Below are 21,122 nucleotides of genomic sequence, written 5' to 3'. Positions count from 1 at the left end.
TGACAATGTGACATTCAACCTTGGTTGACCATAATTGATATTATTAACATGACGTAATAATAAACCCAAGGGATTGATATTATAAATCCAAATGAATAATAAACCCAAGGGATTAATACTAAAACCCCAAGGGATTATGAACCCAAGGGAATAATATTAAACCCAAGGGACTAATATTATAAACCCAACGTAAATAATGTTAAACCCAAGGGACTAATATTATAAACCCAACATTGGTAAACCCTAATATAAATATTAGAAAGATAAAAATAAACATGGTTTATTTTCATGGTCAGAGAATCCTTGTCACAATGTGACATTCAACCATGCTTGGCCATGGTTGCCTATGATTGACAATGGTTGACCGTGATCGATATTATAAACCTAAGGGAATAATAAACCCAAGGCATTGATATTATAAAACCCAAGGAATCATAAAACTAAGGTATTTAGGAATGGCAGAGTATATAGCAGCACAGTTGATAGCAATGGCGGATGTGGGAGTGTCCTTGTCTTGAAACAAACTTTTGTTCCTAGCTAGCCATACACCCCAAAAGAATATAAGAGGCAGGTTTCTCATGTTTCCCTCCGGGTAGTTTTGCCACCATTTCCTCCAAGCTTCTTCCAGAGGATCATGACCCCACTGAGCCTTCACCTTGAGCAAAATGGTTACCTCCTCCCAAATTTTTTTTGAGACTGCACAGGCTGTAAAAAGATGACTGATAGATTCCTCTTCAGACTTGCATAAGGGGCATCTCCCAGGCCCAACTAAGAATCTGGCTTGTAAGATGTCCCAGGTTGGGACCTTCCTTTTTAGAATGCACCATAGGAAAAGCCTGGCCTTGGCAGGGCATTTTAGTTTCCATATGTTTTTTGCCCACCAGTCTGGTATTCCCCAGCCTTTCTTTTCCATTAAGAAAGTATATCCATCTTTTGGGGAATAATCCCCTGTTTTGCCTTGAGCCCAAATCAAACGATCTGGTTCGTCTTTAAGCCTGACATTTGAGCGGTGCAGTTCTTTGATGTAAGCAACCCATTCGTTCTTCCATCTGACATTTATTCCTAGGTCTTCATCATTCTGCCAAGCCTGTCCCCATAAGGTAGATTGGCCTACTTTCTCCACCTGATTTAGAGTTGTAATTCCTTTGCTGTCAAGATGTCTGAGAAGCCCAGGTGACAAGGCAAAAGCTTCATTACAACCTACCCAGGGATCCCTGCCAATTCTGATATGTCTTCCATCTCCCACTTTCCAAGCTAATCCTTGTTCAATCACAGAAAAAGCTTCCACCGTGGCCTTCCAGATAGCTGAAATATTCTTCATTTTCTTATCTTGGCTCCGAATCCAGTCTTCCACGGGAACTGGATCGATGTACTTCCTTTTAACCACCCTTGTCCATAGATTCTCCATGGAGATTAATCTCCAGCCTGATTTAGCTGCTAGGGAAAGACTGAACTCAGGGAGCCTTTTTATTCCCCAACCTCCCCAATATTTTGGTCTGGCCACCTTATCCCATGCCACCCAGGGTAAGACGGAGGATTCTTTTGTTCCTGCCCATAGAAATCTGCAGCAAATTCTTCTGATTTTCTCCATCACTCCTTTAGGGACCCAGGTTAAAGCAGCCCAGTATACTGGAATGGCTAACAATACTGATTTGATGAGGGTCAATCTGCCAGCTCTAGAGAGCCACTTGAAGCTCCAATGTGAAATTCTGGCTTCTATCTTTGCTATGAGCCAGTTCCAGTCCTCTTTTTTATATGCTGCTGGCTTTAGCCAAAATCCCAGATATTTGAAAGGAGAGTCCAGTGGCTGATGGGGGAAGGGGAAAAGATTAGCCATCCTGGTCCTTTCTCTTCTGTCAAAATCTGCCACACAAACTTGTGATTTCCTAGAGTTTATCTGCATTCCAGTAGCTTTCAGAAATAGATCGAAAATGCATTTTAACTCCTTAAGTTCATTAAAAGATCCATTGGTGAAAATCAATATATCATCGACAAAAAGCAGGTGAGTGATAAAAAGATTAATTGCTACCTCAATACCTTTTACCTTCTCCTCTCTTCTGGCTTTGTGAATCAATCTGCTTAGCCCTTCTGCCACTAGAAGAAACAGGAGAGGGGATAAAGGACATCCTTGCCTGAGGCCTCTTTGGCTATTAAAAAAAGGGGAGGCTGCTCCATTGATCAGAACTGCAAAACTGACATTTGAGATACAACCCATAATCCAACTAATAAAAGGATAGTTGAAGCCCACATGAGTAAGCAGCATCCGGAGGTAGAGCCAGTTTATTCGGTCATATGCTTTAGAAAGATCTATTTTGAGGACCGCTCCCTTCTTTTTCTTCAGTCTGACACTATGAATTACCTCCTGGGCTACTCCAATGGCTTCATGAATTTGTCTTCCGTCCAAAAAACCAAATTGTTCCATTGAGATATTTCTTGACAGGATAGGAGCAATTCTGATAGCTATAACCTTAGCAATGATCTTGTAAATACAATTGCACAAGGAGATTGGTCTGAAATCTTCAAAGCTCTCCGGATCATCCTTCTTTGGTATGAGAGCAATAAAAGTTGAATTGAAAGGTCTGTAGACTTCTCCTTTCTGTCTTGATTCTTCTACTACCTCAGTAATTTCAGAGCCTATTTGGTCGAAGAAAGAGAGAAAGAGTTCTATAGTCCAGCCATCAGGGCCTGGACTTTTATCCTTGGCCATATGTTTCATAGCTGCTTCAACCTCCTCCTTGGAAACAGGGATTGAAAGCTCTTCTGCTTCATCCTCCTCAATGAATCTTGGGAAACATTGCGCTGTTCTTATGACTTCTGCTATGGTGGCCTCTCCCGGATCAGAGAAAATATTCTGGAAATGTCTCTGTCCTAAACCAGAGAGATCTGAAAAACAGCTGACCTCCCTTCCTTCTTCATCTTTAAGGCTCCAAATAGTATTAACAGATTTCCTGCCTTTGGCATAGTTATGAAAAAAACTAGTATTTTCATCCCCTGATTTTAGCCATATTGCCCTACTCTTAAGCCTCCATTCTTCTTCCTTATCCAAGAGGATTTTGTTTTGAAGCTTCTCCAGATGAAGGATTCTGTCCTTTGAAGCCTGCGAAATATATCCATCTTCCTCAGTGCTTTCCATAAGCTTCAGCTCCTCCCTGATTCTATTCAGTTCTTCATTCTGTTTCAATTTCCTGTCCTTTGCCCAGGAGATTGTTGCTTTCTTCAATCTTTTGAGATTCTCCATGAACAGGTAGCTCTTATCCTCTCTTGCATTTCTGTCAGGATGGATCCATGTTTCCTTAAAAAGGTTATTGAAAGATGGATCTTGGAGCCAAGAGGAATTGAATTTAAAGGGGGCAGGAGGTTTTGGGGGAGGGAAAGAGAGATCCAAAAAAACAGGGAAGTGATCTGAGTTGCCTATTTCCTCAACCCACTGTCTGAGAATAGGAGCTTTAGAAGTTAGGTCCTCAGATAATAGGAAACGATCTAATCTTTTGGCGATCCGATCCTCCCCTACCCTTCTGTTCCTCCAGGTAGGCTTGAGTTTGATCGGGGAAGGATCTATGAGGTTGTTTTCCGAGAGAAGATTAAGGAAGAAAGCCGATAGGGGATCTTCTCTAGCTGATGGACCCCATGCTTCAGCTCTGCCTATAGAGAAATTTAGATCACCCCCCACAATCAACAAAGAGGACTTCATCAAGGATTTTGTCATCAAATCATCCCAGAAAGACTCCCTTCCTTGACAGGGGCCATAAATATTTACTATTGAGATGGGAAAGGTGAAATCAGGAGAAAAAACCTCCATGCCCATAACTTGTTTCATCCCCCATTGGTTAATGACCTTAATGCGACCTTCTTTAAACCCAATTGCTAGGCCCCCCGAGTGGCCTGATGAATCTATTGCAGAAAAGGTCCATCCTGGCAGGAGAGCCTTTAGCATTGATTCTATCTCAGAAGCCTTCCCCAAAGTTTCTTGCAAAAAAAGAATATCAACATTTGAATTAAGGATCCAATCTTTCAGGGCCAATTTTTTAGGTTTACTGGCCAAACCTCTACAATTCCAGGATGACAAAATCATTTAATAACAGAAACAGGGGACTGCACTGCTCTAAGAACCCCGGGGATAGAGTATTGTTTTCCATCTGCTACGTCCAGCTTGGCTTTAAGTTTTGCCTTAGATAGGTCCGATTTCCTACCTCTCTTGTTTTTGGCACAGCTCTGAGAGGACGACTGTCCTAAGCCTCCAATAACCCCCGACATACCAGGCTTCCCTCCCATAGATCTAAGGTTGTAGGGGCATGGGGTGCGAGGAGCTGGGTGGACAAGAGGGGGCCACAAATCTTCACAATTCAAATCAAGAGACGGCATGGCAGCCGAAATAGAGTCTACATCAGGGGGTGTCATTGCAGGTTCCATGTTTTCGTTTATGATATTTATATGAGATGGAATGTTTGAAGGCGAGGCATGCATTAAAACAGAATCATGCTCAGGAGAATTAAGTGAGGATAGAGGGAGCCCTGAGCACATACCCTTTTCAGTCTCGCTGAGAGGATTTTGTTCTGCAGGTGCAATCTTTGCGTTCTCCTCCACATCTTCCGCCGGATGAGATTCAGTGGTCTGTGCAGCCTCTTGGTTTTGGGGGTCTTCAGACAATGGCTCTTTTGGTGTCTCCTCAATCTCCATTTCTACTGTGGCCTGCTTCGCCGGAACTTCTTTCTCCTTAGGCGCCTGAGAATGATTTAGAACAGTTTCTCTGAAAGCTGAGGTCCTCCGAAAGCGTCTCCTTCTTCTGAGCAGCGGACAGTCCTTTGCCAGGTGCCCATACTCATGACAGCGGTGGCACCTAAACGGCAAGTGCTCATAATCCAAAAGCTGTTCGAACACATAGTCTTTGTATTGTAAATTGATTTTTTGTGCCAAGCCTCTGCTCGGGTTGAGGCATACTAGAATGCGGGCCATCGCTCTGTTCTTCGTCTCCAGGAAGGACATATCTACTTCCAAGAAGGAACCCAACCTGTTCCCGATGGCTTTGAACACAGCTTCTGTCCAAAGAAACGATGGTAGACCCGGAGCTCTCACCCAAACCGGAAACTCATCAGTTCTCTCTTTGATAGCATCAAAAAGGGGGGTCCATTTTTTCAACAGAACCGGAATGTTCCCTATATTCCAGTTTCGTTCAAGCACCCATTCTGCCGACTCCTTGTCCTCAAAACTGAACTTGAACCACCCTTTCGCTAAACATTGAGCCTCAAACTGAAACGGTCTATCAGAGACGAAACAATTTTCACCCCATGCTTGAAGAAATTCCGATGAAAATTTCTTACCTCTTACCCTTCCGACTAGGGTGCAGTCTGCAACGGCTAGGGTTTCTTCTATGGAGACCTCCATCCCTAGGACAAGGTTCCCTTCAATCTCCTGAGATCCAATTGGCCTTTGTGTTTTCCTTTTCGCCCCTTTATTCCTTAACTCGTCCGCAGAGGCCCTAGTTTCCCCGCGGCCATCAGTCCGTTCTGGGTCCTCCTGTGCCAAGTCCACAGGGAAATCTATCTCCGGCTGTGACTGAAACTGGGCAGAGAAAACGGGATCGAGGGTCCCTGACAATAGATGACCAGCCGTCGTTCCATCGAAACCTTCCCGCTCCCCTACTAAGCTGTCATCGAAACCTCCTACAGAGCCTTCTTTTGGTAAAGGGAAATCTCTTTGCAGAGAAACCCTAGAGAGCGTGGGGAAACCTCCAGAAACCCTTGTTGAGCCGAGGCTGGAATAGAGCCCCAAATTTGTTATATCTTCGAAACCCTTTGATGGCACAATCCTGCTTGTTTCTGCTTTGCCCTTTGTATCAGAAGAAAAAACATCTACTTTCGATCCATCCGTCGCATTCTCCCTTACCACCTGCTTGTGAGAAGCCGGATTTCTAGATCTGGAGGCCTCTCTGCCAGGACCCTTGCTTTGATGCAGAAAAGATGGTTTTACCTCCTGTGAAAAAGACTCCAACCTTGACAACTCGAAAGCTCCAAAATATTGTTCCACGTTTTGAACAGTGGGATCCTTCCCCCACATTGAGAGGATATCTTCCAATTCTGGGTCCAGGTCCACTAATTCGGAGGGATTAACCATGGTTAGGTGGGCCGTTCCGAGAAAAACGACAGCAAACAGTCAAAGAGACAGACACCCTTACCCTAACTTCTTGTAAACGGAAAGAAACGGAAAATCTGCAGCTGCTGTAATGGTTATTTCCTTAAACAAATCACTTACGCCAAAACAAATGTCCACCTCCACCTGCCAGTCATCCGGAAAAGGAAAACTCCCCTGCGCCTACAGCTGCTCTCGGAACCTGACTGCGATCTTCCTACCCGTGACCTGAACGCGGTTCCGCCCGAAACCCTCGTCTCAAAACCCTAGCCCGATCCATGCTCCTTCATTCCATATTCTTATATAATTATATACTTATGATTATTATATTAATATTATTATGATAATATAAAATCATAATATTATTATTTTACTATTACTATTTTTATTATTCTTAGGCTTTCGTATTTTTTATATTTATCTTATGGTGTGTATATATAGGGTTAATTATTATTAGTATTTAGGATTATTAATAACTATATAATATTATTAATAACTATACAAATATTAACAACCAGATTATTTATATATATTACTTTATAAATATTATATTAACATTATAATAATTATATAAACTCCTAATATATATTAATTAATAATAAGAATAGCTCATAGTAGTATTAGATTATTATTATATTATTTAAATAATCTAATAATATAAAATTATAAAAAAATAATAACAATTATATTGTATTATAATTTTAATAATAAAAAAATATAATAATAATAATAATATTTGACTATAATATTATAATAATATTATATTATTATTATACTATTATAATAATATACAAATATTATTATTATTATTATTATTATATAATCAATATTATTATTGAATGTCGCATCACAATCATCCAAAGGGAAGAATGAACCTTGCCCAAAAGAAAGAGCGATATGCGATTTGGTAGCCGGACCCGAAACCTTATCAAACGTAACCGATAATCTTATCGGGTCCATAAGGTAATCGGGGATCAGCGCATTCAAGTGGAAGGGGTCTGGCTGAAGGAAGTGCCGATTGCCAATGGCCCGATACTCTGATGGCCGATATGCGATATATCGATACACCGATAGCAATTGGAGTGATTGTTGATCAGGGATCAGAGGTTTTGGAGGTTGGAGGGCTACAAAAAAGTAACAAAGGTGCAGACCCGATGATTCATAGATTCGGGTTCATAATATTTAAGATCTGGCTTTGTGTTCCGGTGGATTTTTCCTTTGAATTTCCCATATTTCTGTGTATTTTTGATATTTTGTTGTCCCGGGCAGTTTTTATAGGAAAACTGAAAGATTAATGCTTCCAATAGTGTAAAAGGCTCCGACTGGGTTATATGGTCGCATTTGTGAAGTCGAACAGTTAATCGCATATCGGTTGCGCAGGAGGTGTGTATTATTGTGAACCGCGGAGGAGCCGATACCCGATTGCGATAAAGGTGGAACCTCAAAAGACGTGTAGAGGCCATATAAAGCAAAAAGGCATGTTTTGTGGCATTTCCTTTGTAAAAGGTTTTATAAGGAAAATAGTGCCAATAGAAGATTTTATGCGATAAATATATATTAACCAAGGGTAAAGAGATAATCAAGCTTATGAGGAGGTTTAAAGTCCCGATAGGAGGTTTAAGTGCAGTGATTGAGTTCCAATATAAAGGAACTAATGAATAGGGCCTTAACCATTCATGGTCGAAAATTTGACTCATTAGAGAGTTAAATTCCTAGGAAAAAAAGGTGTCCATGCATTTCACATGCATACTGTGGGTGTAAGCGGGGGTAGCCCTGCCATCAAAACCCCAAGGGATTATGAATCGAAGAAAATAATGTTAAACCCAAGGGACTAATATTATAAACTCAACATTGGTAAACCGTAATATAAATATTATAAAGACAAAAATAAACATGGTTTATTTTCATGGTGAGAGAATCCTTGTCACAATGTGACATTCAACCAAGCTTGGCCATGGTTGCCTATGATTGACAATGGTTGACCATGATCGATATTATAAACCTAAGAGAATAATAAACCCAAGGCATTGATATTATAAACCCCAAGGAATAATAAAACTAAGGTATTAATACGAAAACCCCAAGGGAATAATATTAAACCCATGGGACTAATATTATAAACCCAACATTGTTAAACCCAAATATAAACACTACAAACATTAAAATAAACATGGTTTATTTTCATGGTGAGTCAATCTTTGCCTATGATTGACAATGGTTGACCATGATCGATATTATAAACCTAAGAGAATAATAAACCCAAGGCATTGATATTATAAACCCCAAGGAATAATATAACTAAGGTATTAATACGAAAACCCCAAGGGAATAATATTAAACCCATGGGACTAATATTATAAACCCAACATTGTTAAACCCAAATATAAACACTACAAACATTAAAATAAACATGGTTTATTTTCATGGTGAGTCAATCTTTGTCAAAACGTGACATTCAACCAAGGGATTAATTTTATAAAATGAACATTGGTAAACCCAAATATAAATAATACAAATACTAAAATAAACATGGTTTATTTTGATGGTGAGACAATTCTTGTCACAATGCGACATTAAACCATGGTTGACGATGTTTGGCTATGATTGACAATGGTTTACCATGATTTATATTATCAACCAAAGGGAATAATAAACCCAAGGGATTGATATTATAAACCCAAATGAATAATAAAATCAAGGGATAAATACTTAAACCCAAGGGATTATGAAGCCAAGGGAATAATATTAAACCCATGGCACTAATATTATAAACTTCACCTCGAGTAAAGACAAATATCAATACTAAACACTAAAATAAACATTGTTTATTTTGATGGTGAGACAACATAGTTTATTTTGATGGTCACACAATCCTTGTCACAATGCGACATTCAAACATGGTTCACCATGTTTGGCTATGATTTATATTATAAACCTAAGGGAATAAAAAAAACCCCAAATTTTGATATTGTTTACCCAAATGAATAATAAACCGAAGGGAGTAATACTAAAACCCCAAGGGAATATGAACCCACGGGAACAATATTAAGCCCAAGGGACTAATATTATAAACCCAATATTACGAACACTAAAATAAACATGTTTTATTTTCATCGTGAGACAATCTTTGTCAAAATATGACATTTAAGCATGGGACTAATATTATAAACCCAACAATGATAAACACAAATATAATAACTACAAACAGTAAAATAAACATGGTTTATTTTGATGGTGAGACAATTCTTGTCATAATGCAACATTCAAACATGGCTGACCATGGTTGGCTATGATTGACAATGGTTGACGTTGAATGATATTATAAACCTAAGGGAATAGTAAACCCAACTTATTTACATTATAAACCCAAATGAATAATAAACCTAAGGGATTAATACTAAAACCCCAAGGGGTTATGAACCCAAGGGAATAATATTAAGTCCAAGGGATTAATACTAAAACCCCATGGGATTATGAACCCAAGGGAATAAGGGACTAATATTATAAACCCAACATTTGTAAACCCAAATAAAAATATCACAAAGACTAAAATAAACATGATTTATTCATGGTGAGACAATCCTTGTGACAATGTGACATTCAACCTTGGTTGACCATGATTGATATTATTAACATGATGTAATAATAAACCCAAGGGATTGATATTATAAATCCAAATGAATAATAAACCCAAGGGATTAATACTAAAACCCCAAGGGATTATGAACCCAAGGGAATAATATTAAACCCAAGGGACTAATATTATAAACCCAACGTAAATAATGTTAAACCCAAGGGACTAATATTATAAACCCAACATTGGTAAACCCTAATATAAATATTAGAAAGATAAAAATAAACATGGTTTATTTTCATGGTCAGAGAATCCTTGTCACAATGTGACATTCAACCATGCTTGGCCATGGTTGCCTACGATTGACAATGGTTGACCGTGATCGATATTATAAACCTAAGGGAATAATAAACCCAAGGCATTGATATTATAAAACCCAAGGAATCATAAAACTAAGGTATTAATACAAAAACCCGAAGGGATTATGAACCCAAGGAAATAATATTAAACACATGGGACTAATATTATAAACCCGACATTGTTAAACCCAAATATAAACACTACAAACACAAAAACAAACATGGTTTATTTTCATGGTGAGTCAATCTTTGTCAAAATGCGACATTCAACAAAGGGACTAATTTATAAAATGAACATTGGTAAACCCAAATATAAATACTACAAATACTAAAATAAACATGGTTTATTTAGATGGTGAGACAATTCTTGTCACAATGCGACATTCAACCATGGCTGACGATATTTGGCTATTATTGACAATGGTTTACCATGATTTATATTATCAACCAAAGGGAATAATAAACCCATGGGATTAATATTATAAACACAAATGAATAATAAACCCCAAGGATTGATATTATAAACCCAAATGAATAATAAACCCAAGGGATTACGAAGCCAAGGGAACAATATTAAACCCATGGGTCTAATATTATAAACTTCACATCAAGTAAAGGCAAATATGAATACTACAAACACTAAAATAAACATAGTTTATTTTGATGGTGCGACAATCCTTGTCACAATGCGAATCTCAAACATGGTTCACCATGTTTGGCTATGATTTATATTATAAACCTAAGGGAATAAAAAAACCCAAATTTTGATATTATAAACACAAATGAATAATAAATAGAAGGGAGTAATACTAAAACCCAAAGGGAATATGAACCCAAGGGAACAATATTAAGCCCAAGGGACTAATATTATAAACCTAATATTACAAACACTAAAATAAACATGTTTTATTTTCGTGGTGAGACAATATTTGTCAAAATGTGACATTCAGGCATGGGACTAATATTATAAACCCAAAATTGGTAAACCCAAATATAAATACTACAAACACTAAAATAAACATGGTTTATTTTGATGGTGAGCCAATTCTTGTCACAATGCGACATTCAACCATGATTGACCATGTTTGGCTATGATTGACAATGGTTTACAATGATTGATATTATAAACCAAAGGGAATAATAAACCCAAGGGATTGATATTATAAACCTAAGGGATTAATACTAAAATGCCAATGAACAATAAATGCATGGGATTAATACTAAAACCCCAAGGGATTATGAACCCAATGGAATAATATTAAACCCAAGGGCCTAATACTATAGACCCAACAATTGTAAATCTAAATGTAAATATTACAAAGACCAAAATAAAAATGATTTATTTTCATGGTGAGACAATATTTGTCAAAATGGGACATTCAACAATGGGACTAATATGGTAAACCCAAATATAAATATTACAAACACTAAAATAAACATGGTTTATTTTCATGGTTAGACAATCTTTGTCAAAATGCGACATTCAACTATGGGACTAATATTATAAACCCAAATTTGGTAAACCCAAATATAAATACTACAAACACTAAAACAAACATGATTTATTTTGACGATGAGACAATCCTTGTCACAATGTGAGAATCAACCATGGTTGACCATGATTGATATTATAAACTTAAGGGGATAATAAACCCAAGGGATTGATAGTATAAACCCAAAGGAATAATAAAACTAAGGGATTAATACTAAAACCCGAAGGGATTATGAACCGAAGGGAATAATATTAAACCCATGGGACTAATATTATAAACCCAATATTGATAAACCCAAATATAAATACTATGAACACTAAAATAAACATGGTTTATTTTGATGGTGAGACAATCCTTGTCACAATGCAACATTCAAACATGGTTGACCATGGTTGGCTATGATTGACAATGGTTGACCATGATTGATATTATAAACCTAAGGGAATAGTAAACCCAACTTATTTACATTATAAACCCAAATGAATAATAAACCCAAGGGATTAATACTAAAACCCCAAGGGATTATGAACCCAAGGGAATAATATTAAGCCCAAGGGATTAATACTAAAACCCCAAGGGATTATGAACCCAAGGGAATAATATTAAGCCCAAGGGACTAATATTATAAACCAAAAATTTGTAAACCCAAATATAAATATTACAAAGACTAAAATAAACATGATTTATTCACGGTGAGACAATCATTGTGACAATGTGACATTTAACCATGGTTGACCATGATTGATATTATAAACATGAGGTAATAACAAACCCAAGGGATTGATATTATAAACCCAAATGAATAATAAACTCAAGGGATTAATACTAAAACCCCAAGGGATTATGAACCCAAGGGAATAATATTAAACCCAAGGGACTAATATTATAAATCCAACGTATATAAACCCTAAGAAAAATATTATAAACATTGAAATAAACATGATTGACCATCATTGATTTTCATATTGAGACAATCCTTATGACAATTCCATGTTGGACCATGGTCGATGATGTAGCTTATGTTGTGTTTTTAGCTTTATTTATTAGATATATCATTATCGGGGGTTCACCTCAATGAAACTTCTTTACATTCTTTACCCCCAACAAAGTCTAAAGGACATGAAGTATTTATTTATTTCATAGCAGAATCACAAAAGAAACAAGTGTTAAAGGGCTAGACCCGAAAGGTATATACATTGTGGTTTAAAGTCCTGTTGGGTCCGCCGCACTGTAGAGCTATGGACGTTGGGTTCTGCCAATTGCGACTTGCGATGGTGGACCTGAAATATATATATATATATATATATATATATATATATATATATATATATATATATATATATATATATATATATATATATAGTTGTTGTAAAGTCCTGGCAGGTCTTCTATATCGAAAAGCCCTTCATATACATTATGGTTACACATTTTTATGTATTTATATAATAAAGGTTTATAATAGAAATAAGCGTTGAACATGGTCGGACCCGAAAACATATATATTGCATTTTATAATGCCGGTGGTTCCATAGAATGCCTTATGTATATGTGCTGGCTCATAGTGCCGATTGCGATTTGTGATTGGGATTCCAGACCTGATATTATATATGCCATGTTTTATATTTTCGACGGGTTCGCCATATCGTAGATTGTTAGGGTTTGGGTTAATACATCCATTGATAGTGCCGATTGTGATTTGCGATGGCGATCCAAACCTCAAAACTATATATTGTGTTTTATAATTCTGGCTGTTCCACAAGGCGTACAAAAAGGCGGATTTAAAGTTACAAGCGGGATTTCGGGTAGAGAAAAAATGGTAAGTGGTTTTTAGTGGAGCTCACTCGATCCCACATATCATTTGACATGTAACAGCTAGATGGAGAGAGAAAACTGCCCATTTTGGGTAGGTATTCTCCAGGCTTATGTCCCACCTGAAATCTTTGTAGACCATCTGATCCACTAAGCGTAGATATACGGTGGGGATCTATTGGGCAAATCTATTTCCTAGAGAACTGTGTAGAGGCTTTGAAAAGTGCAGAAAAGGTATGTTATGCATGTGTTATGGGTATGTTCATTATAGATGGTTTATAATGAATTTAGTGTGGATATGAGGGTTTATAGGTAAAGACCATGGTATAACCAATGTTAAGGAGTGACTTAAGTGGGCATATATATATTTGGTTTAATAAAAGGATATTGAAGGTTTAGGAGGGTTTATTGAGTCCCGATAAGTGAATGAGACTACAGGTTAGTCTATGTTGGGTTTAATAAATCATTCCGCATAGGGATTTATGAAAGGGGCCTTAACCACTATGGATTAAAAGTTTGACTGAGAAGATCATTAAAGACACAGGTCCCGGTACATGCGTAAGCCCAGGTTTACACAGGTCAACACAATTCATTACTAAAGTGAAATAAACATCATTTAGGGCGTTTATAGAGGATATTAAGCCCAAGGGATTAACACTAAAACCTCAAGGGATTATGAACCCAAGGAATTATTAATATTAAAAAGTTGAAGAACGAAGAAAACCAATAATTTGATATTATAAACCATTGGGAATTAATAAACCCAAGGGAAAAATACTTTATTAAAGCCTTGCTTTCAAATCCTTCCTATCAGGACTAAAACCCTCTCATTAACCTTTATAAAACCTTCGCTAACCCTTTAGCCGCACATATATAACCTTTTCCTCTTTAAACCTTGGTTACATATATATTTAGCGCATAAACCTTCTATCAATGCTATTTTCTTAATAAACCATTTACAAAGGAAATATACACTTACCACACCTTTTCTGCCTTGGTATGGCCTTGGCACACTTTTCGAGATTTACCTTTTCGCTTATCGCAATCGCGATTCTCCGCGGGTTTTGTTAACAAAGACCTCTATCGCATTCGATATGCAATAATGTGATTTCAGATCTCAAAACTTATTAATTGTGCCACATAACACCATCGAGTCTGCTCCTTTGTATGTCACATTACTTCTCTGCCATTGATCTTCTCCCGAAATATCCAATGATTCACATTGGTTTTGGGTTGACCACACACACAGGGGTTAACCGCCCGATAAAGCAGTTTCGCCACTCCAACTCTCTGCCATGCATCATGATATGTATGGAATTGGTTGATCAACGCTCAAACCACTTACCATCTAGTCCTCGCCTGAAATACCGCCTAAGGTTATAAACCTGTCGTTTCTCTACATTAACTCTTGCGCAATGACCATCGATCTATGAGATCAATGGTTCTCACTCTTTGTTGTCACATCGTTGATCTATAAGACCCAATGGTTCCTGTATACTAAAACCACACTTCTTCGTTCGTCCCTTTAAATTGAATTTAATTCATTCTTTAGTGTTTTCTTTGTGTTTTCGGTTTTTCTTCATGGTTTCTTTCTTCAACTATTCTGCTACTCAATTCTCTTTGAGCCTCAATCCTCTACGAGTTCCCACTTCGCTTCGTCTCTAGAGCTTCGTCTGATTCTTCAGTTGGATTCCAAGATCCCTAATGACTCATCTAAATCCTTCCTGTCGGGACTAAAACTGTCTCATTAACCTTTATAAAACCTTCACTAACTGTTTAGCTGCACAAAACTTTGTGTATAAGTGTTGGGACTTTAGCGTTGGAACTAGGGGCACTAAAGGGTAAAGCTCACACCGTAAACATTTTTAAAAATCACAAAAATCCATGTATAAGTGTTGGGACTTGAGGGTTAGAACCAGGGGCACTAAAGAGTAAAAATCACACTGTAACTGTCTCGAGATGAGTGGTCTGGGCTTACAAAACCTTTAAGTTTTTTTAACAAGTTTAAGATCATCAATAAAAATATGTTGTATTGTTCAAACTAAACAATGATTAATAGAATTAATAAATTTAAAAAAAATTAACAATGATTAATAAAATTATAATTTTATAACATTTTTAAAATAACAATAAAATAACCTAAAAAGGCCTTTTATTTATTAAATCATTTTACAATAAAAATATTTTCATGTGTCCTACCTACGTTGTATAACTCAAACATGAAACCTTGAAATAAAAAATCGTGTTAATGATAGTAATTAAGTAGGCATTAATATGCATGCATTGAGTAGTCAATAAGTACTGCTTTTAGCGATAACGATGTCTTTTACTTTTACTATGAGCATGAATAGACAAATTGTCATTGTATTTTATTAAAAATAAAAATAAATGAAAACGATTATTATACATGTTTAGATTGATAATAAAAAAAAGGAGAAAATTCATAAACACAAGAAGGTTCGAAGAAAGAGATGATCTCACATAAACATTTGAATTTTACATACAATGTTTATTTCATAGACTCCCACTCTGTACAACTATGTGTTCCATGGTTTATCAAGATGCCTCATCTCATTCAATAAATCAACAATGACTTGAGCGCTTTCTAAACCGAAGTCAATTAATAAAAAATATACTGAAACCCTAAATTTTTCATAAAGTGAACCTTTAGAGAAAACCTAAAATGTTTGACAAAGAGGCGGTGTCCACCATTGCTAAACAATGACTAGGGGTAAAGAAACTCTATCAATACCCGACAATTCATTGCCGGAAAGAGCTGCGTAAAAAACATAGACCTAGATTTCGCCAAAGTCATGTGGCTACTATTGTCAACTGCTGAAACTCTTTCATAGGAGGGGCACATAGTAACGGTTGATGCAGGCCTGAGAAGTGGCGACATTTTTAAAGCTTTTAGTTTTTCCAGCTCTATGCAAAGTTTTTTGTTCTTGTCTGTAAGTGCCTCATTATATCTCTTTAGAAGCTCGCAGTCCATTTCCGTTTTCTTAAGCTTCATCCTGAAACAAATTCATGACATTTAATTAACTTATAACAGAAATGAGTCAATAAAACTGTCAACACAATAGGATCTCCATCAGATCAAAATTTTTCTGAACTATAAATTTGCACAACAATTGATTTCCAAGTCATCTTCATAGTTACATGAGAAATTATGTAGTTGTTGATTCCAAAATGGAACATTCCATACGAATTTTGACATGCAAAATACAATGAATCAATAAAGGACTGGAGCTAACCTTGCTTGTCTATTCTGGAACCACACCTCAACTTGTCGATGGCAGAGATTCAACTGTAAGGCCAACGCATGCTTTTCCTTTTGCGGAAGAAGAAGAAGTTACATCAGACAAAATCATGACAAAACACAAATGATAGAGCAGTTATCTGTAAGTGAATATTGTGTATAGAAGCTTATAGGTTTAGGCACCCTTTTCTTTCTGAAGCTTTCTTCCAAAACAGCACATTGTTCTCTGGATAGTCTAAGCTTCTTCCTAGAACAACCCTCCTCTTCTACATTGCTAAGCACCCTCGACCAAACTTGGTCATTCTCCAACTCCTCGCCATCATCCCATCTTCGCTTGATCTCCACATAGTCGTTCCCGAGGTTAATCGCCTTGGAATCCACATTTCCTGTAGGAGAATTGAAATGGTGAGTGATGTGTAGGCAGAATTGAAACTGTTGGTGTTCCTAAGGTAATTGAAACGGATGCTGATGGCGATTTGTACGTTTCACCACCATTTTTAATCTTTCCACTTCGTCTTAATCATAATAGGTGGTGATCAACAAATGGTATGGTAAATTTTTAATCATTCTTTGTAAAAATTAATTTAAGCATGCTTTAAACATGTGATTTAGACATCCAACTATGTTATTGGTGTGAATTATATCCATTGATATAGTGGCAACCATGAGAATATACTGGCATATTTCAATTTAAGCCATCTGATCAAAAAGATTAATTAAGAAAATGATTAAAGTGTCGAACTCCAATAGGAGGGACGCCTATTGGCGTAACTAGCACAACCACATTTACCAATGTGATTGATAAATGTCGATAGGTGTATATGAAACATATATACAACCACATTTTCCAATGTGGTTGATATACACAGATAGGCTTATATCAACCACATTAATAATTATTATGGTTATTTAGGATTATTAATAACTATATAAATAACTATACATGATTATTAATAAATATATAAATATTAACAACCAGATTATTTATATATATTACTGTATAAATATTATATAAATATTATAAAATATTATAATAATTATATAAACTCCTAATATACATTAATTAATAATAAGAATAGCTCATAATAATATTAGATTATCATTGTGTGGTTTGTGAGCTTGACATAGAATTGGATCTCAATTTTGGATGTTTTCTCTAGTGTTGATTTGAACTTGCTCCTTGGGAATGGTTTTCGGGTCTTTATTTCTCCATTCCTATACAAGAGATTGCATATGAGTGTTTTTCAATTCCATTGCTTCAAAATATTTTGCATCAAAAAGATCTTGGGAGTTATCCTCCATTTCTATATCTTCCTGTTAATCTTTGTTAGACGACTATATATGCACATATTTTGTTGGATGGGGTGGTTGATGACTGGTTTTCCCAATATCTTCTATTTTGTGATTTTCTCCTTTTGTAATTATCTCGTTTTCTTCCAACTATTGGAATACCTTGTACTAGTTATGGGCTGCTACATTTTCAAAGGTTGGATTCTCCCTTTTTTTACTTTCTTCCTTTTATTGGTGGCCCAGGTAAAGCCACCTTTATCGGAGGGAAAATTTATTCGTGTGTTTTGTTTGACTTGGTTTGTTGGGAATTCTAGGAATAGATAATTATATTTGTGGTATTTTCATCATCTAAAGGAGATTTTCTCATAATCGATTGGTCGTTCCCACATTCCATTTTCACTTATGAGCTAAATGTTTTACTAGGATGTGCTTGGATATGTCTAAAGAAGCACAAAGGTGGGCATAGGGAGTGTATTAACATTTCTTTGTGGTATCCAAGATCATAACAAAATTGGCTATTGCATTACCAATGCTTTATAATATTTGAGGGTCCCAAAACTCTAATGGAAAGAGTAAAGATGGATCCAAATTATAACCATGGAAAAATCTTCTTTGTTGGGGTGGAATCTATGAACCCATGGCTTCATGAATAAGCCACTCGAATTCATGAAATATGGTCCTCCATGAAATATGTGATCTCTCTCCTCTATTTTGTTGAATCTGGCAACGAAGAAACCCTTGGACCCCAACTTGAGGTCAAGATCCCCTTTGAGTATCCACATTTTTCGGATCCAACTCAATTGGGTTTTTCTGGGGGCCAAAGACCTAAAAATTTGCATATCACCACATGCTTTCTCATATATTCAATTCTTGTCCTTATTTTTTATGATGGGATTTCCAAGAGGGAAGCTTTGACTGTTGACGAAGGTAGGAACAATTAGCTTTTGGATTGATCATTGTTGGAGTAGCAGAGGTAGTGGCTACAGTTTCATTGTTGATCATATTAGTTCGGTTTGCCTCCCACTATGGGTTGGAATTTCTAATTTGCACAAGGTAGCCTAATTGGCCTAGGAAGCCATTGTGTTTATGTAGAGCGGCCTCCTCCACCCACCATGGGGAATCATTAGAGGGAAAGATTTTGAAGGCTGACATAAAAACACTGGAAGCAGAGGTTGCAGAAAAAATGTCTATTATCAAGTACAAGTAAAATAAAGATAATATTAAAAATATCGTTAAGTAAAAATTTAAAAAAATAAAAAATCTTTAAAATGATAAAATATTAGAAAAAAAAAAAAAAAAAAAAACACTAAAACATTTTAAACTTAAAATATAAATTTGACTTCTCATCGCAAATTAAAAAAAATAAAAAATCTGTAAAGTGATAAAATATTAGAGAAAAAAAAAAAACCTAAAACATTTTAAACTTAAAATATAAATTTAACTTCTCATCGGAAATTTTCAGCTTCATCTTTTAATGTTGAATTAACGATATGGTTTAGTTATCCCATGGAATATATTAATAAATTAATTAAGATTAGGAGCCATGCTAATAGGATAATCGCAAAGATGCATTTTTACAATTCCTGCTGGTGTCTCGTTTCAATGTCAACGTCTTTCTATCTTGGAAGAAAGTGAGCCATTGGCATGCGAGGATCCAATTGTTCCGAACATGAAAGGCTAGAAAAGGAAGATGTCATACATGATGTTAATCTCAAGAGCCCATCGTATGCGACGATCAAGTTGGGTTGACCATGAAAGGTTAAAAAATAAGATGTCGTACGTGATGTTAATCAGAAGCTTTGGTAACTCCATGGAGATGATGAACAATCCAAATAAGTATAACTCTAAATTTGGTGAGAAATTATCAAAGAAGCATACCTTTGGATTTTTAGTAGAATAAAAATTAAAGGAAACAATGTCAACCAGCAAGCAATGAATTAGTGTCGCTGGTTACTTCACTTTTTGTTCATTTAGCTAAAAGCATTTTTGCGACTTTATGGGTTCAATTCCGTGGACTCTCTTCAAGTCATATTTTGAGTAGATCAATCTATACAAATATTTTTTTCCAGGGGATATACCTATACAAATATTCCTGGATATAGCAGGACCCATGAATTGACTTATTAGACAAAGGAGGGCGGATCTATCTATACAAATATTCCTCGATGTAGAAGGACCCATGAATTGACTCCTTAGACAAGGGAGGGATTTTAATATTCCTCGATACAGCAGGACCCATGAATTGACTCCTTAGACAAGGGAGTGTGGATCTACCTAAACATATATTACTACATGTAGCAGGACCCATGAATTGACTCCTTAGACAAGGAAGGGATTTCAATATTCCTGGTTATAGCAGGACCCATGGATTGACTCCTTAGACAAGGAAGGGATTTAATATTTGGTGAAGGAACGTTCGACTAAAGAAATCTCAAAATACATTCATCTTGATGATGGATGACAGCGGTTTCGTCCAGATATATATGCGACTGATCTTCAAGAATTTTCTCACAAGAAAAATATAATATAGCAGAAATCTTAGAACAGAGATACATTTACAAAATGAACATTATTCACCACTTCATCATTATTCACCGTGGTTCGTAACAATCATTGCTTAGCATTGACCATAGAGCCTGCAGTATTACCCTCGTTTTTGTTTAGCAAGTTGAAGTCCTGGATCTTTTCGGTTCTTGCTTCACAGAAATTCCTCCATATTTGGCAAATTGAAACCCTCGACTTGTTTGGGTGTGTGACCAAAACTTCCTATCAGGCCGAGTACAGTAAATGCTGCCGCGATATTTAACCAATCTGAAGGCAACCAACAACTAATGGAAACTTCCGTGTGGGAACTTGATGAAAACAATGTGTTTTAGATGTTCCATAACATAAAATACAAATTCACATCAGCAAGGTTTTAAAACGGTCCTAATACCGCGATGAAATTCCAATTTCTGTAAATTATAATTGAAATATAACACAAAGATTCCGGATATTAAAATGGATGGGATTGCACTCGAGAGAGAAAGGTCACTTTTTAAGCCTATAATCGAGGTAGATACTAGAAATCCCTTGAATACAAACCACAGAACTATATATATAATTCACAATGATCTGACGGTGCTGCTAACCATGGAAATATCTAAATTAATATAAGTGAATAGCCAAATACAGATCTCCCAGATGCAAACTACATAAAAAAAATATATGAT

The 21,122-nt window shown here is 36.3% G+C and overlaps 2 protein-coding genes across 2 annotated transcripts; both read right to left on the bottom strand.

Moving 5' to 3' along the window:
- Positions 1 to 415: 415 nt before the first annotated feature.
- On the bottom strand, positions 416 to 3,934 carry LOC149249064 (uncharacterized). Its single transcript, XM_089451869.1, has 2 exons — positions 2,468 to 3,934; positions 416 to 1,897 (listed from the first exon to the last, which is right to left on the bottom strand). The coding sequence occupies exons 1-2, from the start codon at positions 3,932 to 3,934 to the stop codon at positions 416 to 418; spliced, it is 2,949 nt and encodes a 982-aa protein (XP_089307995.1).
- A 12,152-nt stretch (positions 3,935 to 16,086) lies between these two features.
- Positions 16,087 to 17,115, bottom strand: LOC149249063 (homeobox-leucine zipper protein HAT2-like). Its single transcript, XM_089451864.1, has 4 exons — positions 17,103 to 17,115; positions 16,808 to 17,006; positions 16,616 to 16,711; positions 16,087 to 16,375 (listed from the first exon to the last, which is right to left on the bottom strand). Exons 1-4 carry the CDS (start codon positions 17,113 to 17,115, stop codon positions 16,087 to 16,089), a joined length of 597 nt encoding a protein of 198 aa, XP_089307990.1.
- Positions 17,116 to 21,122: the final 4,007 nt, after the last annotated feature.

This window comes from Pinus tabuliformis, chromosome 7 (assembly GCF_031772625.1).
Source record: "Pinus tabuliformis cultivar Carrire ecotype Pingquan chromosome 7, CPIR1, whole genome shotgun sequence".
Lineage (NCBI taxonomy): Eukaryota > Viridiplantae > Streptophyta > Pinopsida > Pinales > Pinaceae > Pinus > Pinus tabuliformis.
This window is presented reverse-complemented; position numbering and strand designations above follow the sequence as displayed.